The 22,903-nt window shown below is 46.4% G+C and overlaps 1 protein-coding gene across 3 annotated transcripts in view; it reads right to left on the bottom strand.

Annotated features, from left to right (window-relative positions):
- Window positions 1-22,903, bottom strand: part of Ptprm (protein tyrosine phosphatase receptor type M) — a 694,512-nt gene that overhangs the window by 126,093 nt on the left and 545,516 nt on the right. For all 3 annotated transcript variants that reach the window (XM_075956536.1, XM_075956537.1, XM_075956538.1), the window contains 3 exons: window positions 21,811-21,962; window positions 18,243-18,317; window positions 13,282-13,469 (listed from right to left, as the gene is read on the bottom strand). In XM_075956536.1, the coding sequence (XP_075812651.1) occupies window positions 13,282-13,469; window positions 18,243-18,317; window positions 21,811-21,962 (415 nt within the window). The remainder of the gene's footprint in view (window positions 1-13,281; window positions 13,470-18,242; window positions 18,318-21,810; window positions 21,963-22,903) is intronic.

Raw genomic sequence — 22,903 nt, 5'->3', positions numbered from 1 at the left:
ATGACAACTGATTGTCCGGACTTCTGAAGGTGAAGCCCCAGGCGTGTGTGTACTAGACTCTGGATGATGACCCCTCAAACATGTAGACCTTGGCTGGATTGGGAGCACCTCATCTAATGGCCTAGCAGAGGGGGTCTCTGAAATCGCCTCTAAAGGAGCAAGGCTGTGACTGATTCACACACAAGCTTCCACGGCTGTGACTGGGTGCCAACAAAGTATGTTAGGATTGGTCCAAACACTCCACTCTGTGTATATAAGCAGGCCATTCAGTATTACTTAGTGAGCTGCCTGGAGACACCCTCCTGTATTGCAACAGAAGTCCCCATGAGGTTAGTCTCCTCTCTCCTCCTGGCAGCACTGTGTGCTGAGCTGTTCCACGAAGAAAGCAGCAGCAGAGATAGCAGAGTGGCAGCCATGACAGAGGCAGTGGTGGCCACGGCTGAGTGGACAGAGGCAGTAGTGGCCACGCTGAGTGGACAGAGGCAGTAGTGGCCACGGCTGAGTGGACAGAGGCAGTGGTGGCCACGGCTGAGTGGACAGAGGCAGTGGTAGCCACGGCTGAGTGGACAGAGGCAGTGGTTGCCACGGCTGAGTGGACAGAGGCAGTGGAGGCCACGGCTGAGTGGACAGAGGGAGCGGTAGCCACGGCTGAGTGGACAGAGGCAGCGGTGGCCACGGCTGAGTGGACAGAGGCAGTAGTGGTCACGCTGAGTGGACAGAGGCAGTAGTCACCACGCTGAGTGGACAGAGGCAGTAGTGGCCACGCTGAGTGGACAGAGGCAGTGGTGGCCACGGCTGAGTGGACAGAGGCAGTAGTGGCCACGCTGAGTGGACAGAGGTAGTGAGAGTCACAGCTGAGTGGACAGAGGCAGTAGTGGCCACGCTGAGTGGACAGAGGTAGTGAGAGTCACAGCTGAGTGGACAGAGGCAGTAGTGGCCACGCTGAGTGGACAGAGGTAGTGAGAGTCACAGCTGAGTGGACAGAGGCAGTGGTGGCCATGGCTGAGTGGACAGAGGCAGTGGTAGCCACGGCTGAGTGGACGGAGGCAGTGGTTGCCATGGCTGAGTAGACAGAGGCAGTGGAGGCCACGGCTGAGTGGACAGAGGCAGTGGTAGCCACGGCTGAGTGGACAGAGGCAGTGGTGGCCACAGCTGAGTGGACAGAGGCAGTGGCGGCCACGGCTGAGTGGACAGAGGCAGTGGTAGCCACGGCTGAGTGGACAGAGGCAGTGGTGGCCACAGCTGAGTGGACAGAGGCAGTGGTGGCCACAGCTGAGTGGACAGAGGCAGTGGCGGCCACGGCTGAGTGGGCAGAGGCAGTGGTGGCCACAGCTGAGTGGCTGGCAGGTCTGACTAAACGGGGCCAGGCAGTCAGCTGCTTGACAGCAGAAGTAGCTCCATTTGAGCAGTTTGAGAGCTTACTGGCCAGGGCAGGGTGGTGAGGGGCAGATGGAAAAAAAATACAGTTGGCAAGAAACAGCAGAGAGCCGAGACTGAAGAAGGCTAGCATGCTGTAGAGAACCAGAAGAAATGACCAACAAGCCCTGGATACAGGAAGAACTGAGTTTTAGGGCCAAGAGCTATATAATACTGGCTGCCACTGAGGGCTAAAAATAATCCCAACTTCCAGGCCTATGAAAGGGTTGTAACATTTGCAGGGCTTGGGGATCTGATGTCTGAGGCCTGCAGTGGACTCCCTATGTAGACAAGGATGGCCCTGGACTCCCTATGTAGACAAGGATGGCCCTTAATTCCCTATGTAGACAAGGATGGCCCTGGACTCCCTATGTAGACAAGGATGGCCCTGGACTCCCTATGTAGACAAGGATGGCCCTGGGTTTCTGAGCCTCCTGCTTCCATGTCCTGGTGTTGGGTCACAGGCATGTATTGTAACACCTGATTTACATGGTGCTGGAGCTCAGATGAATGCAGGTTAGGCAGCCATTCCACCAACTGAGCTCTATTCCCCAAACTCCAAGTCCGTATCATTTTAACAGTTGAGAAAAAATAAAGGAAAGCGTTAGGCAAAGGTAACATTGAAAGAGATTCCAAATTGGAGCCTGGAGGCCATTAACAGGCAGGGCTCACACACATCAGCTGCGGCCTAGACTCTGGGCCCTGCATCGCCGAGCACAGGAATCTGCATTGAGCTCACACTGGGTCTGGAGGATACAGACGGACTCTTGTTTTGTGGACATCTGCAATCTGTTTAGACTTTCTGCATTTTCTTTTTCTTTCTTTCCTTCTTTTTTTTTTTTTGAGAAAGGGTTTCTCTGTGTAGCTTTTGGAGCCTGTCCTGGCACCAGCTCTGGTACACCAGGCTGGCCTCGAACTCACAGAGATTCTCCTGCCTCTGCCTCCTGAGTGCTGGAACTAAAGGCGTGCACCACCACCACCCGGGACTTTCTGTATTTTCTATTCTTCATGTAGCTCCTGTCCTTTCTCAATACCCAGTGAACCTCATAAAGTTCCTACTGCCAGTCTTCTTAGGAACTTTAGTTCAGAGCTATCTGAGACTGCATCCCTGAACTGCAAGACTCCAAATAAACTCCTCTCTGTACTCTGTAATATCTGACAATTATACCTATCTTTATCATTTCCCCAACATACAGCAAATGTGCTTAAATACATAGAATTCAATGAATCAGGTAGAAGTATTTCATACTTGCCATGGATATCTAGAGTAAATCAAGTACCACACAGTATATTGCTACCAATTATTAAACTGTTTACTATTGTTAAAATACAGAGCTTGGGGTTGTGGAGAAACTGTTTTTTTTCTTATGGGGAGACCAGGAAGACCGGGGATGGGTCTCACTGAGCTCTGAAGAGATCTGTGGAGCAAAGAACCTGGAAGTCACTCTCTGCAGACCACATGGGACGCAGCCCAGAGTCACAGGCATGCCGGGGTGAGAGGGCACAGCAGAGCTGGGCAAAGGAAACTGGTGGGAAGCGGCTGAGGTTGAAACCAAAGCTAAAGCCCGAGCGGAATGCACGTCCGGAGGGGCCAAGGATGCTACACTGCTTCCTGGTTTCTGAGAGTCAATAGGTTTTGGAACATTCGTCAAGTGGAAGGCCATAAATGTCTCACAGTGAAAAACTGGCCCCAGGGCAGGAGAGAACAAACGTAGAGTACTAAAAGGGGGGACCCTGTGACCTCCTTAAGTGATGAGGGATAGGCCGTGGGATCAGAAGGAGATAGACAGAAAAATGGTGAGGAGAAAAGCTATTAGGACTTTGACCTGCTGATGTGGAGCAAAAGTAGGGCCAGGCAGCCGTGACCTTGTGAGTGGGTTGTGACACCATCAAGTTAATCAAAGACACGCAGGATGCAAGAAAGCCCTGCGGTCTAACAGAGGCCGGGACACAGGCACACTGACAGCCCCTCCGGGGCCGTGGCCTTGTGAAAACACTTGTGGCTAATGGCATCAGACACTAAAAGCAAGCTAACAAGTGGGAAAATGGCTTAACTTCTCCCAGGGAAGCGAAAGAAAATTGCAAGAAGCAGCAGCGTCTAGATGGAAACCAGACAGCTGCCTAGACCGTGCTTCAGAGAAATCAGAAATGTTATCTTCTACCAACTATCATCAGAGCAAGGACAAAGCCCCGGGAAATAACAACGTCTAACCTAACCCCCTCAAGTTGGAGCTCCTGTATGACGTCAGTAGAGGCCAGGGCCCAAGGAACTGAAGTGAAAATCAGCAGAAACCAGAGACTCTGAAAGCAAGGTGAGCAACAGGCAAAAAATTAAACACACCCTTGCACACAGTTCCTTGATAAAAATGAAACCAAGCACACACAATGAAACCGGTTCCCTCCATTGCCTTTCTGAAAATCATGGGGCTGGGGAGAGGGCTCAGTAGGTAAGGGCACTTGCTAAGCAAGCGTGAGGGCCTGGGTTCAAATCCTGAGGACCCACATATCAAGCAGGGTGTGGCTGTGCACACACCTGTAACCAGCCCTGTGGCAGCGGGGGAGGGGGTGGAGAGAGGAGGATCACCGAGGGTGGCTGGCTGCCAGCCTCATTCCAGGTTTCCAGTGAGACCCTGTCCCAAAGGAGTAACGTGAAGTGTGATAGAGCAGGATGTCAAATGCCCTACTCTGGTCTCCCATATGTGCACACACACACACACACACGTGCATACACGCATACGTACACAACTCAACACAGATACATAACATGGAAAGAAAGTAGATTTTTTTTTAATAGCAGAAAATATTTATTTGGGCTTCCGTTCCAGAAAGATAGAGAGTCCATTACCATCACAGCAGGGACGCGTGGCAGCAGACAGGCATGGCGAACCCAACAGCTGAGAGCTCACAAACTGAACCACAAGCAGGAAGCAGAAAACAGATTTCGTTTCCTATCCAATAAGAAAGTATCTGCAAACACACATACAGAGAACTTTCCCAAAGAGCTGGAGGCAATCTCAAAATTTCAGAGAGAAATGTTTATCATTTCCTTACGGGCCTGGCTTGCCATTGGCACGCCATTAAAGAAAAGAACACGTCAAAAATCACTTGGCTGCTTCCGCCACTGGAGGCGCAGCTGTGGCCGTTCCTAAAGTACCGACTGGGCCTGCCAGCGACCCCCGCCCCCACTCTCCATGCCGAGCTTTCAGTGGTTTTGTTTTGTGTGTATAGCATCCTGTGGGACAGGAAACAACCTGCTCGGATTGCGGCAATTAATGGACTCAGCTGGTGCTGGAGTCCGCGAAATGGGGACTGAAAGGCAGATTGGAGAAGTGCGTGGGCTGGAGGGGAGCGGGGGCGCTGCCACTCGGGATGGTGAAGGGGTTCCGGCAGCTGAGTCACACATCCTGCTATGCCCTCTACCTGCTCCAGGCTCTGCAAGAACCCAACAAAGGCGCTGTGTCGGTGTGTGGTGCACTTTACTTAGTCAGTCAGCCCCAGGGGGCAGAGACCAGGTGTCTGATGCTGGGCCTTCTAAGGACCCAGGGCCCATGCCCCCCAACCTGCAGCATGTGAAGGCCAGAATTCAGGCTTTATCTCTGTAGAGGGCACAGGCTGATCTCCTGGCCTCCCTAAGCAAGCAGGGAGACCAGGAAAGAAAAACCAGGCGTGTGCTAGAGGGTAGTGAGATATTTTAATGATAATTCTTTTTTTTAGGCTGCTAAGTCATCATGCAAAATATTGTGCTTGCTTTTTTTTTTTAACAAATACAACGATTTTACTTAGAAAATAGGGAAGAGAGAAAGGGAGAAAGAGAGGCAACTCAAATATTTAAAATGGAGCAGCTGGCATATTTGAAGAAAATCCAAGTTCCCTAGAAAACACTCAGCGGCTGTCCTTAAGCCTGGGGATTTTGATATGCCGTTTTCAGCTCCCCCACCTTAGACTGACTAAAGGAACAACCTCTTGTTCGGTCAGAAAATTAGCAACCAGGGTTCGTGCCCTGGAGAGAGAGTTCTGAGGAAAATAAGTGCAATGGGACAGTGTTTTCCTAAATACTGTGAGATGTAGCAACGCGTTATTTTGAATAAGGCACAAAGAATTACTTACGTTTCCCATAAGTCTGAGCTCTAGCGACAGAAAAATGAGCTTCCTTGCCTCAGAGAGACATGAGCTGTTAGCTGTGCATCTCAGGATGTCCTGGAAGGGCTATTTCTTTATCTAAATTGGACATATCATCGCATATAGTACGTTGCTTGGCTCCTCAGAGGAACTCTGTGCTAGTTACGTAATTCAGTGAACAAAGCCCTTGGTAGTAAGAGGGAGAGCAGCCCCCCCCCATCCCCCCCGTGCACAGGGCCAAGCTTGCTTCGCCCTAACACAGTACTCAACACCTTATGACTCTCAGTGTTGCGTCAGGAAGGAGTGTGAGTGGCCAAGCGCACCCACGTCTAGCACAGGGGTCATGTGGTCAAGGTGAGGCTGCAGGTCGTGACGGACTTCCCTTGCAAGTTGAGGTCTTTAGGTTGGATAGGTGAGCTCCACAACATACCCCCCGGGGTGCAGCCATGCCCTTTCTCCATTTTTGGGAACCCTACAGACTCCCCCCTGAGGGTCTGCACAGACTGGCCTTTGCTTTCTGAAGAAAGAACCTGGCCATTTCTGCTGGCAACATAAGCAAACCAGCCCTTTCCAGAGGCCTTTCTCCTGAGGTCTGAGCCATTTGCTGCTCACAGTCTACCATCGTCTGTTCAATTGAGCCAGCTTCCTCTTTCATTGGGACTCATGTCTGGCTTTCTTTAGAGCCAACTTACTATGTCTCCCTGGTGAGATGTGCCGTACGCCATCTTGTTAGAACAAAATCAAATACACACCCTGCATGGAGAATGCTTCTGTGTCCCGTCCACCTCCCCACAGCACGTTTCCCTCTTGTTTGGACATAGCTCTGTTGACTACTTGATTGCTCGTGAAGCCTTCCTGGGTTTAGGAATTTTCAGACATTGTTGACTTGGAAAGCAAAGAGAACTGTCTAGAACAGAGGAATAGGGTCAAACCCACTGTTCCAAGAGTCTTGGACAAAGCACATGACCGAGTTTTCCTTGTGGATTGGCGAAAAGAAGAAAGACCGGCAGCCCAAGCACATGGAGTCAGGGCAACAACTGAGGATTCTGTATCTTTTGTCCCTGGAGATGCTTAGGTATGGAAGGCCTTCTGTGCTCCAGTGGGATTGGAGGCCGCATGTTCCAGAACATGTGGAATTCTCCCTCAGCAATTACATTTGCCTTCCTCTCATTTGCTTCCAGGAGTTTTAGTTCTTTCTGTGTGCCTCAGAGAAGAAACTTAAAACCCAAGCTGCTTATATGACATAGGTGTCCATCTCTACACAGGAGGGACAGTCCTGTTTTCTGAAGTGCTGTTTGCTTCCAACAGCCTCCAAAACAACATGGAATCCAAACCTCTCACGTATGATGACCCATCAAACCCTTGTAGGACTCTTGTCATTTAACATCTCCATGACTCAGGCATGGGGACTGGAGTCGTGATTCCAGAATACTCCTGTTCTCTTGCGTTGTGTCTACATGGACTGTCTCCCTTTCAACTTCTCGTGGAAATCCCCACTCAGGCTTTAGAGAGAGGTTACTTTTGTCCCAAGTTGGCTCAGGTGTCCCCACATCCTTCAGAGGACTCTGAACATTTGTCTGGGTCATGCAGTTTTCTATTAGATGCACAGCAGTTTTAACCCAGGTCCACACTAAACCTTCAGAGGGTAGAGCAATGCAGTGTTCCCCTGTGGAATCTGGCAACACCCCCCCCTCCATATTACTTTGCCGAAGACAGTAATGTGACCCTCTTCCCATTTTCTCCTTCCCTCACACCCTCCCTCTTTCTTAGAAGAGAGTTCTACAGTCTATAATCAATATCATTACTTAGAATTTTTCTTAGATATAAAAACATTATTTTAGCAATAAGAGGTATTAGCATGCATTTTAAAATATGCTTTTTTTTTATTTTACAGTCTTAATCCATAGAATCAATCCCACAACTTTTTATTTTCAAGTTACATTTTAGTAGGAATTTTTGAGAATATGGGTATGGGGTGAGGAAGTCATGTATGGATATGGTGAAATATACTGCCACTTTTCTGCAAAGTACCTCATTCTGTCTCAGTGTGCTAAGTACTGATTTACTTGGTTCTCTGATGTTTAAAGGCAAGCAGTGACAGAGACGAATACATTATAGTGAGGTCTCCATAACCAGCTGACATGCCGACTAGGGGAGCCCATTTTCAGTGAGTGCATCTACACTATGAACTCCCACACCCGAGGCTCAGGGAACACTGCAGAAGAGTAAGGGGAAAGAGTTCAAAACAAAGAATCGGGGAGTTTGCAATGGAGTAATGTCAGCAACTCCACCATGGTCTCATGAACAGGACTGCTCCAATGTTAGCTGGACAAGGACGGCTCCAATAGATGTGCTAAAGTAGACGGGGGAACCCACAAGGCCTCAACCCCATACAACGAACTACAGGTGACGAAGGAATGCCAAGAATGGGGAACTGTCTTCCCACGGAAGAACACACCAATGGGTGACTCAATTCCAAATGGCCAGCCCTGGAAACACACACATGATAGCATTATACAAACGGGGCAACTTATATTTAGGACTAGATCTGCACGTATACTACATAGATGCATGCAACAACGATGAAAACAGAGGCAGTGATTGTGAAAGAGAAAAAGGAGGGGGATAGGAGAAGGGTTGATGGAAGGAAAGGGGAAGAAAAAAGGATGTAATTGTACAATAATTTCAAAAGGAAAACAAGAGGAAAAAAACTATACAGAGGTTTCACGTCACCACAGCAAAATGGCTGTCACTAAGACGCAGATGAGAACAAGCCGCGGAGGATGCTGGGAAAGGAAGCTCCTATACAGTGGGATGTCAACCCGTCTGGCCACTGGGGAAATCTGTTTGGAGGTATCTGAAAAAATTGTATAATCCAGCTATATCACCTCACTCCCGAGAATACACCAGAGGAACTCAAAGCCAGCACATTACAGAGATCCTGCACGGCCATCTTTATTGCTGCACCGTTCACGACAGCTGGCTTAAAAATCAGCTTAGCTGTTACCAAGACATGGCTAGATAAAATATGTATGATATATATCATAGATATGCATAACACACATATGTATATATAAATATAAAATGTGTACAATATAATATACACACATATGTAATAATATATATGCATGAGCACATATATGTATATATAATATGTATATATGTGTATAATATATATTATATTTTTCCAGATGTTCATGTTTCTACTTTCATAGATACATGAAAATGAAAAATGAAGGAGCTAGTGAGAGGGAGAGGAGAGATAAAAGGGCGTGGTTAAGTATGGTCAATGCACACCTATTTTTTGAATAAAAGTATCTTGCACCACTATGTAAATGAAAATATGCCTACAAAAATGTTAAAAAATGACAGAAATGAACTGAAACCTTACTATAATTTATTATACAATTTCTGTATAAAGAACTCAACGTAAATTTCTCTTGGATTTTGTTATTGAAGTGTTTTTTTCTTAACCTCACTAATACTTCGAACAAATGTTTACGCTAGATAAAATTTTAGTGCTTATGATATATTATATGACTAAATCTTCACACAACCTCATAAGGCTGCTGCAGTGAGTTCATTTTATGGGTGAAGAAACCGAGGACTGTAGAGGCTAGACAATTTCTCAAAATTCTTAGGAAACACACACAGTTCAAGGCATGAGTGAGCAGGCTAAATCCAGTTGCAGCTCTAATGTGGCTTCCCTTAGTCAGGTTTTTTATGTCTGTGACAAACACTGTGACTTCTATGGCTGTGACAAACACCGTGACCTAAAGCACTTTGGGGAGAAAAGGGTTTCCTTGGCTTATGCTTCCACACCACTATTCATCACAGAAGGAAGTCAGGACAGGAACTCAAACAGGCAGAATCCTGGAGGCAGGAGCTGACACAGGCGCCCTGAAGCTACTCCTCATGGCTTGCTCAGCTTGCTTTCATGTAGAAGCCAGGACCACCAGCCCAGGGATGGAACCACCCACAATGCCTGGGCGTCCCCCATCAGTCACTATTTAAGAAAACGCCCTACAGGTTTGCTCACAGCCTAATCTTTTAGAGGCATTTTCCTAACCGAGGTTCCTTTCTCTGTGATGACTCTAGCAGGTGTCAAATTGACATAGCACACCAATTGTATTTAAAAAGCAGCCCATTTGAAGATTGTCCTTATCCACCCTAGGCTGAAGACTGCCTGGGGTTAGGGAAAGCAGAGCAAGAATATTTGTGGGGGAGGTCTTCTCATTAGTTCTTAATGGTTTGACTCACGCACAGACTTGGCCACAAAACTGATGTAATTGGGTGATAGAGACAAGTGAGGCATGGCCAGGACTTCAGGGCTCATGAGAGATGCTACTTAGCAAACATCTCCCCCCATAAAATCATACAGGTTCATCTACCATCGCTCCAGACCAATGCTGGCATGATCTGTAATGACAGATGGGGTGGGAGGGGGTGCGGTACTGGATGATGGGGTTATTCCTAAGAGAATTTCCCATTTTGTATTTCCTCAGTAGCTCCTCCCCCTTTGCCTCTGCTTCCTTTTCATATATACAGTATGTTCACATTTCCTTTTCTCCATTCTTTTTAAAAATTTATTATTTATTTTGAGATTCAGCGTGTCTGCTTTAAAACCATCTTTCTTGATGGTTTTCTGAATGGCTCAAATGAGAGAGGAAGGTTTTTGTTGTTTATTGAAACGCATCAACAAACAGCACTTTTTTAAGGTATTAAAAAATCATAATGAGCTGTCAATCAGAGGATGCTTAAAATGAGTGCAAGATACCCTAGTCTGCACCTGCATTTCAAATGTCTTCAGGAGATGGGGGCGAAAAATAATTTTGCATACATTCAGATAGGCATTGCCTGTAGTTTGTTATACACATCACAAGGCAGGTATTTTTAAATAGTCCATGAAAAATTGGGCTCAGCTATTTTACGAATTGTTATTTGAGCCGATAACTAATCTCTTTGACATTAACATCTTTAATAAACATTTGAGCAATATCTGCATGCAGAGAATTGGCTAGAACTAAGACATCATTTCTATTCATTAGGCTTATATTTTCTCAATAACCTAATTTTGTCTTTCATAAGATATTAATGCTTTTGGAAGTCTTACTCTTAATCCTATTAATTCCTAAGCTACCCTTTAAAAGTGCATGAAGCAATATGCAAAGGCTGTCAATTTCACTGAATTATACATTGAAATGCTGAGGGAAAATCTGCGAATCTCAGAGCTGCCGATAAGGCACAGCTTCGTCAGAAAACGTTCTGGAATGAAATAAAATGCCAGGGACAGGGTTGGGATTGGTTCCTGTGGCTCTGCAGTCTTGTCTCGGCTCACTGGCACTGTACCAGGTGGTGACTGCTCGGCTGGGCACGCATGTCTACTTGCTTTGGACCATGGGCCTATGCTTAAGAGCGGCTGTGGTTCAGCGGCTATTGGTATCCTGTGTGGTGGATCTTTGATAATCAAGCTGGGCAGAGAGCTCAGCCCAAGGAAAAGCAGCACTGGGGCCCAAAGAGAAGAACCATGAGTGGCCCGGAGTGAGGTCCGGAACGTTGCTTGATTTGCATAGGCTCCAGGAGATAAATGGTGATCGCAATCCTCTGAGACTAGTCCCAAGGTTGTGGGAGTAACTACCGTCTCTCTGGCGTTAAGGCCTACTCCATGAAATGAAACCCACATCTGGCCCTGGGAGAGTAGGCCAGAACCTGAGACTGCACAGACCACCGGCCTAGAGGAAAAACAAACACTTAAGCGTTGCCATGGGAACGTGACAGCGAGATGACTCCTAATGACATTCTGCTGTCCTCATAGACCAGTGCCTTGCTCGGCCATCATCAGAGAAGCTTCCTCCTCCAGGAGAAGGGAAGCACCACTGAGACCCACTACTAGACCATATGCAGAGAGTGAGAAACTTTGGAGCATTCGGTCCTAACCAGGATGTCTTCACCGGGGAGCTTAGAAGATTTTAAGTCTGGAGGGGATGAACGCCCGCAAGGAAACCATGTCTTCCAGATGCATACGAATCTACAAACACTGGCAGCATGCAAGGGGCTTGCACAGGTTCAAGCCAGATGTGGGCCCAGGGCTGCAAGGGGGATGTGGGCATGTGCTCCCACTCCTAACCAAGTTTTCTGTAACTGACACCGCTTACGGAAGACAAATTCGTTTTTTCCAGTGGAGTCTCACACATTTAAGGGTAGGCCCTATGCCTAGTAATAGTTGCTCAACACAGACTCAATGGTATTGTTGTCTCATGTTGCTTTGTTTGGATGATTTTTATTTTATTGTTCTTTTGCTCATATATTTTGTTTTCCATTTTTATGTGTACATTTTTTTTTTAAGAAAGAGAGAAAGGAAGGGCACAGAGTTGGGTGGGAGAGGGTGTAGGGATGATCTGAGGGAAGCTCGGGGGGGGAGTATGATCAGAATACATTTTATGAAAAAATTTTCTTAATTAAAAAAAAGAAAAAATACGAAATCATCAATCACACGCATTATCTCCTCCAAAATTTGGCACCAAGGTTTGTAATGTCAGCTTATCTCCTTACCGCTATCATTTCCCACCCAGTGTGTGGTGCACACCGCTTGAATCATAAAAAGCTTCACAGTGCTAACGCTGGAGCCTGGGACTTGGATACTAGTCTATGAAACTGTAGTGTGTTGTCCCGAGAGTCGGTAAAGTAGAGGCCTTCTTTCTTAAAACCGACAACACACTGAGAAAGCCGAAAGGAATCACCTCTGTCTGGACACTGTGCAGGTGTAAGCACTGTGAAAATCTCTATACAGCAAGTAGGGGCACAATTAATAAAGACACAACACTCTAGTTCCAGATTAGATGGTTATAAAACATGAACTCATTCTCCAGACAAGGAATTGATGAAGAACATATCCCAAGGCTGAGAAATCTACTCCTATGTAGCTCTGTTTCTATCGCGAGGAATCATATTCTTCAACAATGACCCCAAGCTTATTTTCCTAACATGAAAAAGCAACCCAATCTTATTTCTCCCTCCATACCACACCTGCAAACCATACCTGCACACCATACCTACACACACCTGCACACTATGCCTGCTCACCACACCTGCACACCACACCTGCACACACCTATGCACCACACCTGTGCACGACACCTGCATACATGCTCAATGAGCAGTATACTATTCTGAGCTAAATTTTCTGAAGTTAGAAAGTTCCCTCTGGTTTGAGAGTGAGTTTCTAGCAGAACTACTGATGATGAAAGCTGAGGAAGAGGAGAATCCTGCATTTTACATATGGTGGGAGGATATCATGGTCCCAGAAAATCCCCTTGCAGGTGTCCCCTGGGGCACTTATGACAGCAGCGTGTACTCTGGGATGATGAGACTACGGGAGCAGTTAAAGCCATGACAACAGTGTCTCGTTACTTCTGTCGACTCTTTACAACTTTACTTCACTGTTTGGATCAACCCTTGGCCTTAAGTGAAGACGTGTTTCCTGAGACAGCTACAGATCTTGGATTTGACATAGGACTCGGTATCAGAGAAACGACTGAGCAGGAGGAGGGGAAAGATAGCCTGTAACCAATGCACGCTTCTGCATGAGGAAATATAATATGGAATGTTTTTCCTTTCCCGCTGAACACATTCACCAGCAGCTGGGAAAACACCTGTGGATGCCCCATCTGGGCCTGATCCTAGACATGTCTAGGATCCAGGTAGCTTGTTTAATATACTGTCAGGCGGCACACAGCCCAGGCTTACCTCATACTCCTCCTTGAAGCCATAGCCCTCAGCACACTTCATCTGAGTGATGTGTTGCAGGAGGTCTGCCACACGGATAGCCGGGTGAAGCTGCCCTGTCTGGTAAGGCACGTCAGTAGCCTCGCGCTTCTTGTACGTGTGGGACTGCACTAGGCTGCTGGTGTCGCTGGCCATTGTGTGGGTCTCATCTAGAAAGGAAGATGAAGGAGAAAAGGAGGGTGAGCCAGCAGGCTGAGTCAGGATCACGGGATGCTAACAAGCTAGCTACCGACATCCCTCCACCCTAGGATGGCTCAGCCAGAAACCATAGGCTACAGGTTCGTAGGTTTAAATGGGGCTGGCAATACTGCTCGGAATGAGGCGGGAATCTTTGCTCTTACAAAGCAGTCCAAACGAGATATTGCTTCTGTGAAGCTTGTCGACAGGAGCCTTCCAGCATTTCAGTGGTAAAATTGGTAGAAGTTTCAATCTGAAACTTCCTCAAGACCTGGTGCAAAACCCAGGCTTGTTCACGTCCAATCGTCAGCTAATTCATTTGTGTAATGAAGTAAATAAACTCTACAAATGTTCTGTGAGCAAAAGAAAAGTGCACAAAATGGTTTGGCATATAAAGCTAGCAATGCAGATGGGCGCTTGGGACAAGAAATCAGAGGAGAGAGAAAAACTAAGAGGGGACCTGGTTTGGGGATAATGTTTTGATGAGTCACTTTGCATGCTCTGGGATCAGAAAGCTTAACGAAATACTGTGGGCCAACGCATCACACACAGAATGTTCTACGACAGCAAACATGCAGGCCAGCACAGGGCAGCACACTGGCTCCCTCAAGTCTACGGGTAAGACACACACACCCCACACTCCCTCCGCAGCTTCTCCAAGGGGCGAGTTGGGGAACTTACCATTGATTGGCACTTTAAAGCGGATACATATCAGGAGAAGAGAGGAGGAGAAAAAGGAAACAGGACATAAGCAACGGTACTTGTGGAGAGAGAGCTACAGGTACTTCTACTGTGTGCTTTCGGTCTTCCAGTTAGAGTTTCTATTCAGAGGTGGTCAGAGGGCAAAGCCTTAACCCTCCCATCATGGTAGGATGGGGTTGTTTCATTGAAGCACTCAGTAAGAAAAAGGGAGGCTAAAATTAGTATATAATTGCTTTTCACCCCCCATGAACCAAGAAATAACTAAATAAAGGCGATTTGTGGTCAGCTCATTTGTTATCGAAATTTCTTCAACAAAGCCAATCACATTGTACTAGAAAATTAATGTCAAAATTTGGCCAAACAAGCCTAAAGAGGCTCGGTTTTAATGGGTGATGACTAATGAATTAGATTAATAAATTGCAGAAACGTTAGCTATTGAAAGTGTCTGAGGCACACATGTTCAATTAAGAATTTCATCTTCTATGAGTTAACTCCTTAAGATGCTGAATCCCTTTAAGTTGTTGCTTCATGAACCAGGAAGGCTTCTATGAAATCACAATGCTAAAAAAAATCATTTGCAAGGAGATATCAAATCAATTTCATGTATAAATAATAGAAATATAAGAAAAAAGATGGGATTGTTTGGGAATTCACGTTATGTAGTAAACAGGGATTTCAGCTATAGTTGGTGTTAACTTTTTGTTTGTTTGTTTGTTTGTTGTTGTTGCTGTTCTACTTAAAGGCTTAGTCTCAGGAATGTGGTGAGCTGGGCCTGTCCTGCAACCCTGCTCTGTCTGCGTCGCAAAGCCCCTGGGGATGCATGGTATGAAGGGTGGACACAGGTGTGGAGCTATGTCGCTGTGGCTGAAATGGCACCCCAACCACTACAAGGCGGCTAAAGACACAGAAAACAAAAGAAAAAAGGGTGGTAAGCTGATTTTAATGATTTGTTTTGTTTTTAGTTTTGTTTTTTTTTTTTCATTTGGATTTGCTTTGAAATTTAGCAATGTCTCTGTTCCCATCTTAATAGTCACCAATACCCCCTGGAAATTTGCATCTCAGATCTGCTTATTGGCAACCGCCAAGAGTTAGCAGCTGGGAGGCAGGATCCCTGCCGAGGGACTCAATCCACTGGGCTCTTAGTTCTCTAGGAGAGAGCTCTGTTCTGGATAAATACTAAAAGAAATGGAACATTAATTAGTTTCCCCTCTGTGCCTCTCTTTGTTCTCATGGTTTTATACTTTGTGTGGTGAATACAATAAAATTTGCCTTTTACTGTGGCTGAGCAAGACACCGCCTACAGGACTTGGTCTTCTCATGGGGGCTTTCCAGCCCCTGGTGATGCTCTGATCCCAGGTCTGGAGTTTTAAGGCCATGGAACGACAGTCGCTGCCAATGTTGTATATACTTCCCCACTGCACGATGATACTTGGGCCTCATTTCTAAGATGGAACACCTCTTCAGGTATTTATGTACCACTCTTCCTCCCAGAAAGAGCTGCTGTCCAGCAGACAACAGGGGAAATAGAAAGTCCTGTACCATATTGGTTAGGAAACTGGGTGACCTCTCCTGCTAGACATCTCTGACCCTACTAAAACGAGCTATCGAACGGCTTTCTCTGACTGACTGAAATGACTTATTACTGGTAAACAATATCCCATGTCATCTGCTTCCTATATTAAAAAAAATTACCCACCAATAACTTTCTAAAGTTAAAAACAATGTCTTAGATGAAAAGTATCAGAAAGGAAGGTTTCTTAATATCGGTCCTGATGATTTTCTGAGAATTAATTTTTAAATTAATTAAATTAGTTATTATAAATTAATTTGATAGTCATTAATGAATTAGTTGAAAAACACTGGCTTGGAACGGATGCTGTATGTCTGAGATGGAGGAGGATCAATCACTTATTATCTACCATCTGAGGTAAAGATATACTTAAATGCTCCTTGAAAACTGGGCCCTTCCAAGTGAAAATGAAACACTAAGGTTCTAGAGCGTTGTTTCTGTCACCAGTCTCCCAACGAAATAGCCCTTGTCTTGGTGTGACCTGCAACTGCTTCCGTCCCTGCAACACACAGCTCATCTCCCCGTGGCTTCAAGGGATAACCTCACTGATCCGATTCCAGCAACAGACAGATGCACAGTGCACCAGACCATGGCCCTCTACCATGCTTTCCAAGGGCTGCCACGGATCTTGCTGGTTTCTGCTACACAGATTATACCAGAAAATAGTGATCTGTGTGTGCATTTGGCGGACTTAGCTTTTCTCGCACCATTTTGAAACTTGAATTGACAGTTCGAGTCATGTTCTCTCAGAAAAGAAGCCCAAGCAATTTCAAAGGATGTCATTAATGTTCCTAATAATAAGGCAGTGGCTTTGAAGAAATGATATTTGTCTAATAGGCTTATCTTTCCCTGCTGTGAAATCTAAATGTGTTTTTCCTTTTAACAACACACGCTTCAACCATCCCTACCCACAGTTCCTCCTGAATCAGAATATCCACAGAGGAACACAGAATGTGAACGCCACAGCACACGAAGACACCACAACCTTCGCCTATCCCATAACTTCCTAAATGTCCCTGCATGGAGATCAGAACATCAGTGTGCGTGAAATGAGCCCGTGTCCCTCACCTGTGAGAAGGATTTAAAGCAGAGTGCACCCCCCCCCCCTTTACAGTTGCTCAAACTCTATTTCGTGGGGGCTGTACCGGGCCTCAGAATAATACTTCAAATCCTCTGTCGCATACCTTAATCTCAGTTCATTTTTGTTCCTTAGGCAACCAACTTGCTTCAGCCTAACGGACTCGGGGATGGAAACGAGAATTACGCTCTCCCAGAAAAGGGGAACACTGAGAACTGAGGGGCACAGTGGGGAGCCCTGGCTGGGGACTGAGGCCTAGCGAAGAGAGTCAGGAAGAGGAGGCTGAAGATGAAGCTCTGGCTACAAGAACTGTTATAGACCCGGAAGTCGCTTTTGGTGTGCTCCTTTCCGCACGGTTAGTAGGAGAAAGAGAACACAGCCGGGACACACTCAGGTTACTTAAGCGTCTCAAATGCCACAGCAGCCCATGCTTGTTTGCTTATCACAGACAGGGAATGTCCTTTCTCCTTGCCCTTCTTAAACTGTAGGAGCGGGACTTTCCCCCTCCCCCTTGTAACCCCCTGCAGGGAATATCTCATACTTCAAATGCATTCTGCCCCATTGGGCTAACATTCTAGCTCATTTCTTGTGACATCCAACACGTAATAAACCATTCGATGATAAAGCGCCCTCCCGCCATTCCGCTGTTCAGAACATCAGTTCCGGTAACAGTTCCACTGTGTGACTGACAGGCTGCTGGGGGGTGCCCTAGGCAGATGGGCAGGAGGTCTAGACCCCACTGCGATCGCTATACTGTATGACATAGGGGGGCATCATTAGGAAAACGCTGTTTTTGAAACTGGCAATTCTCGTGCTTAGAGAGATAACTGAAAATAACGAGAAGCTATTTTCACTTTTATGACTGTCATGTCGGGCAGAATTCAGCCTTCGGAAGTACACAGCTGAGTGATGACGTGTCATTTGTCTTCCCCCGGGATCAGAACTAACATTAAATCTGAGCACAGACAGGGAAAGCCCTGGAGCTGGGATTGCTCACTGAAACCTTTCGGGATCACCATACCCCGGCATGCAGCAAATCCTTCCTACCGGTGGAGACTTCGCAGGAAGACTCATCACCCTGCCCCATGCTCCTAGCCCCATCCCATCCCCATGCACCAGTCCAGTCTCCTCTAGAGTGAGGCTGGTTTTTCCTCAGTCACTCCTGAAATAAACTCCGGGTAAGGGGATGATTCTCACCTAAAATTGCAGTTGGCACAAATGCGTCTGTCATACATCGTAAGCGGGGCAGTGCAGAGAAAAGTAAAAAGAGAAAGAACAGTAAATGGTTTATACACAGTCCCCAGTTTCCCCAGGAAAGCCATAGGAAGCCTTGCAAAAAAAAGGCCAAGCGCTGCCAAAGCTGGTAAGGATGCGAGCCGGCAGGGAGGCTGTTACCTGGGTAATAGGAATTCGGCACCGACGTGCTCAGCGTGTTTGTTTTCATCGTGAAGGAGGACGGTGACGACACAGCTGTGGATAAAAGAAAGGTTGGTCAGAGGCCATGGATAGGTTGAGTTCAGAAGGTAGGACACTCTGGAATCATGGGAACCATCACCCTATGTGACGGGAGAACGTTCATCCAGCGCCTGGCAGTCACTGAAGTTCCCACGGCAAACACGGCCGTTCTCAGCGGTCTCTGGGTTGTTAGCCTCATCCTTTCTGGGGAACAAGCCCTTCTGATCAGATCAAGACTTTTCTCATCCTATGATGGAGAATGTCTACAAACAGCCACCAGACAGAATAGGGAAGTCCTCTCTCTGACTGGGGCCTTGGCCCTTGCGGTGGTACTTCTGCTCTGAGCTGAAGTTTGCCACTAAAAGCTGTGTGAACAAGTCACATGGTTCCTGAAGAATAGTGGAATAGCGGTGGTGATTTGTGCTATATTGGAAATAAAATTTTTTTCTTCCGTGATGCTCTTTAAGTCTTTAAATACTTAAAAAAAAGAAAGAAAAACGCTTCTATTTCTTTGAATTATTTCTCTGAAGGACACATGACCACACCATCAAACCCTCTGATTCCACTGAAGACAAACTTTGCCGTTTTGAAGGCAGTACGCTCATTCTCCTCTACATCTTGATTTGTAATATAAAAACACCATTTCGTCAAAGCACAATGACTGATGTGTGCCCATGCCTATGCTTCTAAGTAAGTGATTTATTGGCTGCTGAGTTCCCACAGAGAAACATCCACGACCGCATCATCCTACCAATGGGCAAGTGCTGCGGATCCTTGCGATTCCTCAGGTTGAAATTATTTTGATGATGTGTTAATGTATTTTAGTTGTGTATTTTAGTTGTTAGAAGCAGCTCCTGGCGTAAAGGGAAGTTGCCTTTGCATCACGTTCATAAAAGCCAGCGGCAGAGGGAGGAATCCTGGCTGCCTCTCATTTATCTGATCGTTTCTCTAAAACAGAAGGGCCACCTTTATACGTGATTTTGGCTAAGTTGCCAGGAATTCCGCAATCAGTGAGAACACGAACTAAAGAAATTGTGCCTGTATAAACTGCTCGAGCGGAGAACACAAGGCTTCTTTCTCACCTGCAGACACTTTTATGTGCTTGGCAAAAGTGTGCAAGACAGATACAAAATAATTATGTTTATTTCCACTTTTGTGTTAAGCTATGTTTGTCTTTATTCACACTGAGGTCATTCTCACTTCCCATATTCTATGTTCCCCTCTTTACGATGCATTAAAGAGGAAGGCGCAACTCATATTTGCTGTGGTGGGCAGATTATTCTCCACTCCTAAAAATGAATTCTGGTTTACTTTTAAATTCTTCGGTCTCATTTTTCTTACAGTCTCATTTTAAAAAGCGACTCACCCTACAGCTTCTAGAACTTTCTGAGTAATATCTTACAGAGATGTGTATATGCATGTCACATGCGTGTGCACACGTAGACCTGTGTGTGTATGTGTCTGTGTGTTATACCCCAGGGTGTCTGTGTAAACTCTCCTAGGGTTGCTTCCCTGGTAGCTTTTATTAAAAGGGAATTAAGAGAGTATTAGAAAAAAATGTTTACCACTGGGGATTCCTGTCAGTGAAACTTTAAGAGACCTCTCATGGCTAACAGGGCAGGAGGGAACAATTTCTTCTGCTGGGTTTATTAACAGGACGGTCAACAGATTCCAAACACTGGGTCAGCCAGAGAGGCTTCTCTGTGGCAAGCCCCGGCATCTTTGCATGTCTACAGATACAGAGCTGCACAGAACTAACTGCCCAGTCACACTTCCTGTCCAGAGTGATGCTCCGCAGCCCTAAGGTTCAAACTTGAAACATCCATAACTGTTTTGGTTCCTGTTCTTGGAGCGGGTCACTTCAAGAAAATGTATTCCCGAGGAAACTGACTGTGGAATAGAAGTTTGGAGCATGGATGGGTGGCCCTGGAAAGTGAACACATCTGAACACTCTCTTCCTTCTTTCCTCTTTTTTTTCTCTTCTGGGGGCTTCACATAGTTTCACACATGCTAGGTGGGTGTCCTGCTCCGAGCTGTGCCCCAGCCCTGTGTGGCTCCCGATACACTGATGCTCAGAGAGCAGCCCCTACTGTACAAACGCCAACTCTGTGCGTGCTCAAAAATTTGTGGTTTTTTTTCCTAATTCTAATTCATAACAAACAAAGGCAGGGTACTTTAATTTGGAGCTATGCACACTATGTATTTTTTTTTCTTAGTGAAAAAATAAGTAACTTCTGTTTCAAAAAAGTCATGACAATCTCACCCAAAATGTGAAGGAGTTAGCTATGACGACACACCAGTTTCTGCTCCCTCCACTGAATGGCAGAGAAGGGTAGAGAGAGGGTGGTGGCCAGGAACCCAACCTGCCCTCCCAGTGAGTCAGAGTTGTGCCTGCTGCAAGCAAGCCTAGCAAGCCGGGGATGCAGTGAGAACGCGCAAACATGGGAAGAAAAGGCGGGACAATGGTAGCCACTATCAATGGAAGAAGTCGTCTGCGAAAGCTAAGTGAGTGGAACAGGCACGCGAGGCTCCTGAGCAGACAGGTGAGCATATCACGGTCCTAAGAGCAGAAAGGCTGGCAGTCCAGCATCCTCTAGCCAAAAGGCATGGTCAGGTGGCCAGCACACACTGTCCAAGGCAACAGTGATCCCTTAGACCTCATCTCCCTGCTCCCCACGGTCATGAGCCCTACCAGCATTTCTGTGTGTTGTTTCGGTCCTAACGGTGCTGTCCTACCCACCTGCTGAGGACATCCTAATCATACGGCAGGGACCAGGGATGTCTGTATGTATGGATTTCATGCCGAGAAACCCTATGTTTGGACTTGATGAGGGTGCTCCAGGAACCACAAAATCAGGCCCAACTGTGGCGTGTACCACTGGTCACTGACAACACAGTCAGGGATGGAAAAGCTGCTCCTTTGTACCTCATATCATCAGTTGAATTCATCTCTGGAAATGCTGCCTGTACTGGGATCACAGGTGGTGGCACAGGTAGGCATTGGTTGAGCTGAGTGGCCCACCTGATGCGCAGCTTCAGAGACACTGAAGCATATTTTAATTTATTAATTGCTACTAATTGCCCTATAATAAAGGCAGAGCCTGTCAGCTGAACAAACAAACAATTAACTTGTTACTGCCATTTAATGACCTGTTTCGGCAACAGACTTCCCTGGTGCAATTCCACACCTGGCTTGCTTACAAATGGGATCTAAGTAACAACAATAGGAGCGAGGGGAACAGGTGCAGCCTCAGCCACTACCGGGTAGCCTTTGTGTCAAGGTTCCCAAAGAACTGAAAGACATTTCACTGCGGGTCCCTGGGCTCACTGCCCTAGGCCCTAGCATCTTTAGAAAAACACGTTCCCTTAGCAACTCCAGGCACAGAGACTGGAAGACAGTTTTGTGTAAGTATGCTGTAAGCGGATTTGGGGTTTTAATCTCACAGAGCGACTGGAACCCGGTCTAGCCCAACAGGCACAGTGAAAGCCATGCATTGTGCACACTTACATCTCCCATTGAGGTTGTGTGTGTCCATGAATGAAAAGGCCTCATCGCAGTTGGTGCCTTGCTCAGCATAGCTCTTGTCCATAGAATTCACCATCACAGTCATCTCCTGCCGGGTGCTGCTCATGGTCTCCTTCCGCTTCTTGGCCAGTTTCCTTGGGACAAAGAGGTCAGTTATGTAGACGTGCATGTGGACGGAAGACAGAGTCATGGTACAAGGATTGACTCTACCCAACCAGTCGTCCCTCTTGCATTGACTTATATGCTTTATCCATGAGAGGTACCCTGGCAGGCTGTAGATAGAGAAATAGAAAACAGCTACTACCTCTCTTAACAACAGCAACAACAGCAGCAACAGCAGCAACAGCAGCAACAACAGCAACAACAGAAACAGCAACAACAGCAACAGTGATAACAACAGCAACAGCAGCAGCAGCAGCAACAACAGCAACAGTGATAACAACAGCAACCGCAGAAACAGCAACAGTGATAACAACAGCAACAGCAGAAACAGCAACAGCAGCAACAACAGCAACAGTGATAACAACAGCAACAGCAGCAGCAACAACAACAGCAACAGTGATAACAACCGCAACAGCAGAAACAATAGCAACAGCAGCAGCAGCAACAACAGCAACAGTGATAACAACAGCAACAGCAGAAACAACAACAGCAGAAACAGAAACAACAGCAACAACAGCTGTAAGCAGTAGCCACAAGAGCAACAGCAATAACAGCAGAAACAGTAACAGCAACAGCAGCAGCAACAGTAACAATAACAACAGCAACAACAAACAGACAATGCTTCCTACAATGAGCTAACCCCAAATAACCAATGGCCCTCGGATGACCGTCACTGTCATAGAATTACTAGTTTCTTACCAAATAATTGTCTGAGGCACAGTGTCAAAGAGCAGATTCTAATAAATATCTGCCAAGCAAAATTGGATACAAGTTCTCAGTTTGTGACGAGGTTACACCCTGGTGAACTGCAATTATTCCATGTTGAAATGACGTTGACTATAACCAACCTAACTTCCAGCAGGGTTAAGTTCTCAGTGGAAGGAAAGACAAAGAGTCCCCCAACAGGGATCCA

This window comes from Microtus pennsylvanicus, chromosome 22 (genome assembly GCF_037038515.1).
Source record: "Microtus pennsylvanicus isolate mMicPen1 chromosome 22, mMicPen1.hap1, whole genome shotgun sequence".
NCBI lineage: Eukaryota > Metazoa > Chordata > Mammalia > Rodentia > Cricetidae > Microtus > Microtus pennsylvanicus.
This window is presented reverse-complemented; position numbering and strand designations above follow the sequence as displayed.